Genomic DNA, 8,581 nt, shown 5'->3' on the forward strand with positions numbered 1-8,581 from the left:
CCCGCCGGCGCCCGCCCCGCCGCCGCCGACGCCATGAAGACCTGCTTCACCATCGAGATCAAGGACGGGCGCGTGCAGCCCCTCAGCACCCGCGTCGTGGGGGCCCCCGGCAGCCAGCGGGCAGGTGGGCACGGGTCTGGGGACGGGGGGCGCCAGGGGACGTCCCCGTGCAGGTGGCCCTCAGCGGCGGCGCGCGGTCGGGTGCTTGTGGGGTGGCCGTCACCCGTGCCAGGTGGTGCTCGGGGCCAGCGGCTGGGGGGAACCAACAGGGTGCTGGGCACCAGCAGGACAAGTAGGTGTCAAAGCAGGTAGAGGGTGGCAGTGGGAGGTGGGCACCCCTGGGACGTATAGGAGCAGTGAGGAGATGGGCACCAAGGGGACACTTAGCAGCCACAGCGAGGTGGGTACCCATGGGACATATAGGAGCAGCGAGGAGGTGGATAGCCATGGGACACGTAGGCAGCAGCAGGGAGGTGGGCACCCATGGGACATATAGGAGCAGTGGGGAGGTGGGCACACATGGGAGCTGGACATGGGTGGCCTGAAGGCTGAACGTGGGTGCAGGCACTGRGTGGGTTCCTGCCTGGCAGAGCCCATGAGCCGGCCCAGGGCACCTGTGTGCCCAGCACGAAGCCACCAGCCCCAAACATTGTCCCCATCCCACGCGGAGCCCCGTCCCCACAGACTTGCCTTCCCCGTGAAGCCCATCTTGTCTTGTCCCGCGCTGTCCCGTCCTGTCCCGCGCTGTCCCATCCTGTCCCGCGCCGGCTCTGCTGTTGGGCAGCGCGTGCGTCCCGACTCTGGCTGCTCGCGCTGGCACCTCATGGCATCGCGATGCCTCGATTGGCCCCCCGCGGCGCTGCCCTCCCGCGGGGCCGCGCTGCTCCCGGGAGGTCTTGGCTCCCGCGGGACGGCTCTGGACGTGCCCTTGTGTGGCAGAGGGAGGGCTGGGGGTGCCGGCGGGGGGCAGAGCCGCCCCCATAAAGCGGCCGCGGCGGCTGGGGCTGTGTCCGTGCGCGAGCCGGGGCGGGCAGGATGCGCCTGGCGCTCGGGCAGCCCCGCGGCCGCCCCCAATCGCTGCGTCCTCCCGCCGCAGAACTCACCCTGGGGCTGAGGAGCGCTCCCATCCGCATCACCACCGTGCCCAGCGCCGCCGGCACCGCCAGCAGCAGCTGCACCTATGTCACCAAGGTGAGAGCGCCTGGCACTTGGTGCCCACCAAGGACACGAGCTCCCCAGCTCCCGGGAACCGAGGGGATTTCTCCCCGCGGCTCCGCAGGGGACCCACATCCCTGGAGTGTTGCGGGGTCCGAGCTGTGCCCGTGGATGGAGGGGGAGCCTCATGTGGCTCCTTCCCTCCTCCTGCTCTGCCTGTGGACRTCCTGGGGGCTCAGGGAAGCCTGTTACCCTCCGTCCCTGCGCTTCCCCTCCCAGGGATGGATCTGGGATGCAAAGATGGGGTGCTCGCCCATGGGACAGCCCCTTCCAGGCCTCCGGCACTGGAGCATCCCGGCTTTCCCTTTCCTGACATGGGCAGGCAGGTGCCTGCCTAGCGGGACTGAGGATTCATGGCTGCAACTGGAAGAAAACCCCTGTGTTCCGTGTGTGGGAGAGGAGCYGGGCAGGAGCGCGGCGCTGGCGGGCGGCTGCACTTGGCCATGTAGGGCAGTGYGAGCGCGGGCGGGCGCCGCGCCGGGCAGGCGCCGCTCGTGGACCCTGCAGGGCCGGGCTCGCGTGGGCCGGGGCAGCCGCAGTGCCCGGCGCGGGGGAAGGGCCGAGCGCGGCCCAGGGTGTGCGGGCGCTAATGCGCTCAGGCAGGCCCGGCCCCTGCGGCCGTCACCCGCATTAAGGCATTAGCGCTGCGGCCGCGTGCGGGTCGGGGGCCCGGGACACGCAGCCGAGCGGGCAGGGAGCAGGAGCAGGAGGAGCAGGAGGAGGTGCCTGCAGCCCCGCCAGGTAGGGGTCTGTCCCGCCAGGTAGGGGTCTGTCCCGCTGTGCAGGGGCCGGGGCGCTGCCCACAGGGGCGCGTGGGCGCTGGGACGAGGCCGCCTCCGTGCGCCACCCACCTGGGGCTGGGACTCCACCTGCGGACACGCGGGGCAGCTGGGTGCCCCCATGCCCCCACACACCGGGCCAGGTGCCCCCAGTGTCCCCGGGGCCGCAGTGATGGGTAAGGCAGGGTCTGTGTTTTACCAGGGCTGGGGGGCACAGGACTGGGGCTGGGGCCGGCCCGGGCGCTCGCGGGGCTGCAGCAGGGCCCTGCTGCACTGCCCGCCCGCAGCGGCCCCAGGCCTCCCTCCRTGCGCCCCACACGGCCGGGGCCGCCCCTCTGCCGGCCCGCGGGGCCTCCCGCGGCGATAAGAGCAACGCGATAAGAACAACGCGGCGCAGGCGAGCCGTGTCCAGCCTCCCGCGCCGGGGTGGTGCCCTGGGCGCCCCTATAAAGGGCCGGGACAGGTGGAGCCGGGGGCCGCGGGCGCCATGCGGGGCCCGGCCGCGCTGCGGGCACTGGGGCTGGAGCTGCGGGTGCTGGCGCAGGAGCCGCGCGCGGCTCGCGGGGACGGCGCGGGCGGCGCGGGGAGCATGAAGCGCCGCGCGCCCACCCGCCCGCCTGGGTCGCTATCCCAGCGTGAGGACGACCACCTCAGCACCCTCTCCCTGGAGGCGCAAGACCCATGGGCGAGTTCCGAGGGCACCGAGGAGCCCGGCGGCCTCGTCGCCCACCCACCCACCTTCTCCTGCACCCTGTCCCGGAACAGCAGCTGTGTGAGTGCAGGCGGGCGGCGCAGCGCGGCAGGGCCTGCCTGGCACCGGGCACCACGCGCTGGCCCTGCCCGTCCCCACCGGCTGCGCCCGCTCCCGCCGGGGAGCCCCCGGAGCGGCCGAGCCCCCCGGGACAGCGAGGAGGCCCAGGGAGCAGCCTGGGGCCGCCGGCGGCAGCTGGGGACAGGCAGCGCTGCTGTCACAGGGACGAGCTGCGTGTGTGTCTGCTGCGGGGGGATGATGGCAGGAGCGGCGCCGGGGCGGCCCGGCTGCCCCGCATCGCTGCCGTGCGGCTGGGGTGGCACCGTGTGGCACTGTCTGCCCTCCGTGGGGCGGCTCCRTGGGGCAGCTCCATGGGACGGGCGATGCTGCCTTGCTGCGTCCTCCTTGTGGCACCTGGCTCCATGCTCTGTGGCGCTGCCCCGTGGGGCGCTGCCCACGCGCTTGGCAGCCCGGAGCACGGAGGCAGCCGTGCGGAGGCTTGGAGCGCGGAGCCAGCTGTGTGGAGGGGCTGCTTGGAGCGCGGAGGCAGCCGTGCGAGGGGCTGCTTGGCCCATCCCGGCCCTTTGTTGTCCTATTCCGGGCCTGGCTGGCTGCCTGGGGCGCATTGCTTGTGGGTCGCGCTGAAAGGGACTTGGCGCCCTGGCTGCGGCCGCAGGCGCTGAGCTGGCCTAGTTTCAGAGCGGAGACGACAGGAAGGCTTCCTGATCTTCTGCACAAGCTCCTCTTCTTGCTAAGCCCCTTAATTCCCCCTCAAATCCCTTGCTGCTGCTAATGGTGCACACAGGTCTTGCCCGCTGCAGGGAGGCGGGCACAGCATGGCCCAGCTTGGACTGCCTGGGCACCTGCGGCCTCGCTGTGGGGAGCAGAGGGGCTGCCGGGGGCTGTGGGGCGCCTCGAGGCTGCTGCTGCCTGCGGCTTTCCTCTCGCGCAGCGGGTCTGCCTGCCCGGGTGGCAGCAAGAGGCACCCGGACGCATGCGCTGAGCTGCGCGGTGCTCAGCCGTGCGCTGCTGTCGCTGCAGATGGAGCCGGAGGTGGTGGAGCAGCCCCCCGCGCCGAGGCGGGAGCGGGAGCTTCCCAACGGCACCGAGAAAGCACAAGCGAGGGAGCCGGAGAAGAGGAGCAAGCTGAGTGCCGAGGAGCTGAGCAGGATCGAGGACGAGGATGTTCTGGATAAGATGGTACCTCCTTGCGGAGCGGTGCAGCGGGACGGGGAGCAGGCTGGGCCCCAACGGGGAGGGTGATGGGGCCAAGCTCTTGTCAGCAGTGGCCAGTRACAGGACGAGGGGCAATGGGGACAAGTCGAAACCCAGGCAGCTCCATGTGCRCACGAGGAAGAACTTCTGCACTGTGAGGCTGCCCGAGCCCTGGCCCAGGCTGCCCTGGGAGGCTGCGGAGGCTCCTTCTCCGGGGATCTTCCCATCACATCTGGATGCACCCGGGTGCCCAGTGCTCTGGGTGTCCCTGCTGGAGCAGGGGCTGTACTGGGTGATTTTTAGGGGTCCCCGCCAAGCTCAACGCTTCTGGGATTCTGTGTTGGGGCCCACAGCAAAGCTGGGTGAGCGGGGGAGACATTAACTTCCATCTCCTCCACAGCTGGATCAGACGATGGACTTCGAGGAGCGGCGGCTGATCCGGACTGCGCTGCGGGATCTGCGGCAGCGCAAGCGAGGTAGCGGCCGCTGCTGCTGCGGGGTGGCACGAGGGCCGCAGGGAGGGTCGGAGGCCGCCCCGGGCGGCGCAGCAGGGCCTGCTTGCTCCGGAGGATGTCGGCGACACAGCTGCCGGTTGCAGCAGTGTTGCACAGGGGGCTTGACGGGGACCTGGGCAGGTGCATGCTGGTGAGGACGAGAAGGGGACTGTTTGTGTCTGGTGCTACAGCCCTGGCTCTGCGGGCACCCTCCGTCCCGTGGCCTGGCCTGGTGCCAGCGCGTAGGGCCCTCCAGGAGGGCTGCGAAGTGTCCGTCGCCTGCGTGTCGTGGCCGACGCYGCCGGGCGCCTCTCTCTGCAGAGCAGCGGGAGAAGGAGCGGAACCAGCAGATGCAGGAGCTCAAGAGCCAGGCGGCGGCTGCGCGGGCCGGCCACAGCACCGAGAGCACCACGACGCGGAGCAGCCAGTCGGCCGACGGCTCGGCCCGCAGCACCCTCACCAAAACCGAGCGCCTGATGCACTCCAGTAAGGGCAGGGCTGGCAGAGCGCGGGGCTGGCGGCTCCTCTCCACGTGCTCCCCGTCCCCCCGGGAGCTCCCCAGCTCCTCTCCACGTGCTCCCCGTCCCCCCGGGAGCTCCCCAGCTCCTCTCCACGCGCTCCCCGTCCCCCGGGAGCTCCCCAGCTCCTCTCCACGCGCTCCCCGTCCCCCCGGGAGCTCCCCAGCTCCTCTCCATGTGCTCCCTGTCCCCCTGGGAGCTCCCCAGCTCCTCTCCATGTGCTCCCCGTCCCCCGCTCTCCTGCCAAGGCTCTGCCCTGCTTCTGCTGCTGCTTTCCCCTCACCCAGGCCCTGGCTGCAGTGTCTTCAGGGAGCCCGGGTATTGCCAACATCAGTCCGACCCAAAGGCCCAAGGCCCTTGCCCTGCCCTCCCTGTGGAGGGAGGTAGTGGTGTGGGTGCAGCTACACCTTCAGAGGCAACCCAGAGATAGCAGGATCCTGGTTCAGGGCCGTCCCTCTGCGTCAGGAAGGAGCAGGGTCTCCTTGGAGCTGTCACAGCTCATCAGGGCGCTGACCCTTCCCACCTCATCTGTACCCACCTCAGTGTGGGCACAGGCCTTGTGTGCTCCTCGGGACACTCTCCAGTCACCTGCCCCTTCTGGTCTCCAAGCCCTTGCAGGTGCTGGCTGGCTCGAGCTGKGAGGTGCCGTCTGCAGCCGAGGGCAGCCCTGGCCCTTCTGCCCCTCCGCTGCTTCCCGCTGGCCTCTCTGCTCTGCTCTGCTGCCTGGGCTGCCTCCTGCCTCCGTGTCTGCCCTGTACCTGCCCGGGACACAGCTGTGCCCATCCCTCCATCCCTYCCTCCATCCCTCCCTTCCTCCCTCCCCATGTGGATGCCTGGGCACATCTGAGCGCCCAGCCCTAACCRACCCCCCTTTGCCTTCTCCCCGCAGATGACGGCAGCAAGACCTCCCGTACGACAACCATGGAGTCGAGTTACGTGAAGAGACAAGACAGTAAGAGCCTGTGCTGCCCCGTCCCCGCGGCGTCGGTGCCGCCGTGCCCCCGCGTGACGCCGCTCTCCCTCTCGCTGTCTCTGCAGATGGCAGCAGCACGTTTGTTCAAACCAAATCGTCCTACAGCTCCTCTTCCAAGAAGACGGGCAGGTGAGTGGCTGAGCCCCAGCTCCCGGCCCACAGGGACCGCTGGAGAAAGGGATTCTGGCCATCCCCGTGCCCAGCCCGTGGTGCTCCACGCAGGGCTGTCACCAAGGGTCCCCGCACAACGTGGGGCCGCTGGAGGAGCCGGCGATGCAGCTCAGAGCCGCTGGGCTGGGGATGAGAAGGAGCTGAGGGGTCCAGGCTCGCCTGTCCGGGCCRTGTCCCCATCAGCACTGAGGCTTTGCCTGTGTCCCTTGCAGCATCTTCGACCGTGAGGACGAGAGCACCTCAAGACAGAGCAGCCTGGCCGCGCTGGAGCGGCGCCAGGCTGAGAAGAAGAAGGAGCTGCTGAAGGCTCAGAGCCTGCCCAAGACATCCACCTCGCAGGCTCGCAAGGCCATGGTGGAGAAGCTGCAGAAGGAGGGTGGGAGGTGAGGAGCGGCCGCACCGCGTGCCGTGGGACTCGGCGCCGTGCAGTGACACTCGTGCTCCCTCCCCACAGCCCTGCAAACCCRGCCGTGTCGCGCACCGCTGTGCAGCGCTCCTCCAGCTTCGGCGTCCCCAACGCCAACAGCATCAAGCAGATGTTGCTGGACTGGTGCAGAGCCAAGACCCGGGGCTATGAGGTCAGTGCTGCCCCTTCTCCCCATCGCTGGCCAGCCCGGGCCGGTCTCTCTCCCTCCRCGTAACTCTCGTGCCCCACAGCACGTGGACATCCAGAACTTCTCGTCCAGCTGGAGCGATGGCATGGCCTTCTGTGCCTTGGTGCACAACTTCTTCCCTGAGGCATTTGACTACAGCCAGCTCACGCCCCAGAACCGCCGCCACAACTTCGAGGTGGCCTTCTCCTCTGCAGAGTACGTAGCTCCTCCGCGGCACCCGACGGGCCGTGAGCCTTCCTCCCCCCTTGCCCGGGCAGCTCTTCCTCTTGCTGCTTGGGCGAGGAGGTGCCGGGCACGGGCGGGAGCCGCAGCCCTGCGCAGCGCCGGCGCTGCCCCAGGCTCGGCGGCCTGTCTGCCTCCTCGCCGCGCTGTGCGACGAGGTTGGGGTCAGGCTGACGCCGCGGGGAGCGCAGCCTCTTTGTGCCGAGCCCCAAGAGGCCGACACAGCCCATCCTGGCGCCGCGGCATTGGGCCTGGGTCGGGCATCCCTGGAGACCCAACGTGAGGGCAGCCTCCTGCGTGCAGGGCCGCCCACCCCATAGCTAAGTGCATTGAGCTTGGGATCACAGCCCCGACAGAGCTGGGGGACGGATGGAGGGCCGGGGGCCTACGTGCAGGGCGCCTCCGTCACGGTYGGAAGGGCTCAGACACCGTCGCAGCTTCTCGAGACTTTTCCCTTCCCCTTTTGCTTCTGGTTTTCCTGGGTGCTGAGAGACGGGAGCGCGTCCAGCTGGAGGGCTGGAGGCCGGGCCCTCTCTCCTTCCTTCTGTCTCTCCTCCCTCCCACTCCTCCTTCCTCCAGCACCCGGCTGGCTGCTGCCTCTGAGCAGGGCCGGGTGGCTTTCCGAGGAGCCCCTGTGCTCAYGCGTGGCCGCGGGCTGGTGCCCAGAGTGGTGGCGCGAGCTGGGAGCTCCCGCCAGCTCCCTTGGTGCTGGGGTTGTTCAGTGGAGCAAGCGGGAACGGGCGGCCGTGTGCCTGGGTCTCAGCGATCCTGTTAATTTACGTTTTGCCTTAATTGGGACCGGTGCGTGGACTGAGAGAGCCATCGATCCCTCCAACCTGGAAGCCAGGTGGCCTCTCATCCTTCCTCCTCCTCCAGCTCTTGTGAGCGCCTTCTCCCGAGCTTCCTGCACCAGGGCTGTGCCGTGCAATTCCAAGCGGAGCTGGGCAGGAGGGTCAGCTCGTGCCCTGCCCTGCCGGCCCGGTCTCTATACTGGCTGTATAGAGTACCGCTCCGCTCTGGAATCTGCTCCTCGAGCACCCGGCGCGCCGGAACACGTCACTCCCCCCCTGTCTCGTTCTGTCCTTCCCCCTGGACCTCACGCCTGTCCACGCTGCTCACGCGCGCCCTGCCCTCCCGCGCCTGTGCTTGAGAGCCCCCTCCCCGGTCTCGCTGAATGGCCTTGGAGCGCGGCGGTGCCTGTCCCGTCCCGTCCCGCTGCACCGCGCACGCCCGCCGCATGCGGGAGCAGAGCAGCGTCTGGCCCGGGGAACGTGCACTGACTACGTGTCTCTTGTTTTCTCTCTTCCCCCTCCCTCCCCGACTGGGCTGCGGTCACTGGCTTCCCCCTCTCTCCCCTGCCCCCAGGAAGCACGCAGATTGTCCGCAGTTGCTGGACGTGGAGGACATGATCCGGATGCGCGAGCCGGATTGGAAGTGTGTGTACACATACATTCAGGAATTCTATCGCTGCCTGGTCCAGAAGGGGCTGGTAAAAACCAAAAAGTCGTAGCCTATTTGCACCCCTGGGAGCGATGGTGAGAACCTTCCTGTCGAACTGCTGCCCACGAGCCCGCCCGCCCGCACCCCGCAGCTTGGCCGCGCGCTGGCAGGAGGGGCTGGGGGCGGCCA

General features: G+C 69.4%; 1 protein-coding gene across 1 annotated transcript in view; it reads left to right on the plus strand.

Annotated features, from left to right (window-relative positions):
- SMTN (smoothelin) overlaps positions 1-8,581 on the plus strand; it is a 15,987-nt gene that overhangs the window by 5,425 nt on the left and 1,981 nt on the right. Inside the window, exons 8-18 of the mRNA XM_026042902.1 lie at positions 2-124; positions 1,097-1,191; positions 3,787-3,945; positions 4,361-4,436; positions 4,776-4,940; positions 5,862-5,924; positions 6,011-6,074; positions 6,329-6,499; positions 6,571-6,694; positions 6,774-6,925; positions 8,318-8,386. Of these exons, the coding sequence (XP_025898687.1) occupies positions 2-124; positions 1,097-1,191; positions 3,787-3,945; positions 4,361-4,436; positions 4,776-4,940; positions 5,862-5,924; positions 6,011-6,074; positions 6,329-6,499; positions 6,571-6,694; positions 6,774-6,925; positions 8,318-8,386 (1,261 nt within the window). The remainder of the gene's footprint in view (position 1; positions 125-1,096; positions 1,192-3,786; positions 3,946-4,360; positions 4,437-4,775; positions 4,941-5,861; positions 5,925-6,010; positions 6,075-6,328; positions 6,500-6,570; positions 6,695-6,773; positions 6,926-8,317; positions 8,387-8,581) is intronic.

This window comes from Nothoprocta perdicaria, unplaced genomic scaffold, assembly GCF_003342845.1.
Source record: "Nothoprocta perdicaria isolate Ctin4 unplaced genomic scaffold, notPer1 scaffold_317, whole genome shotgun sequence".
NCBI lineage: Eukaryota > Metazoa > Chordata > Aves > Tinamiformes > Tinamidae > Nothoprocta > Nothoprocta perdicaria.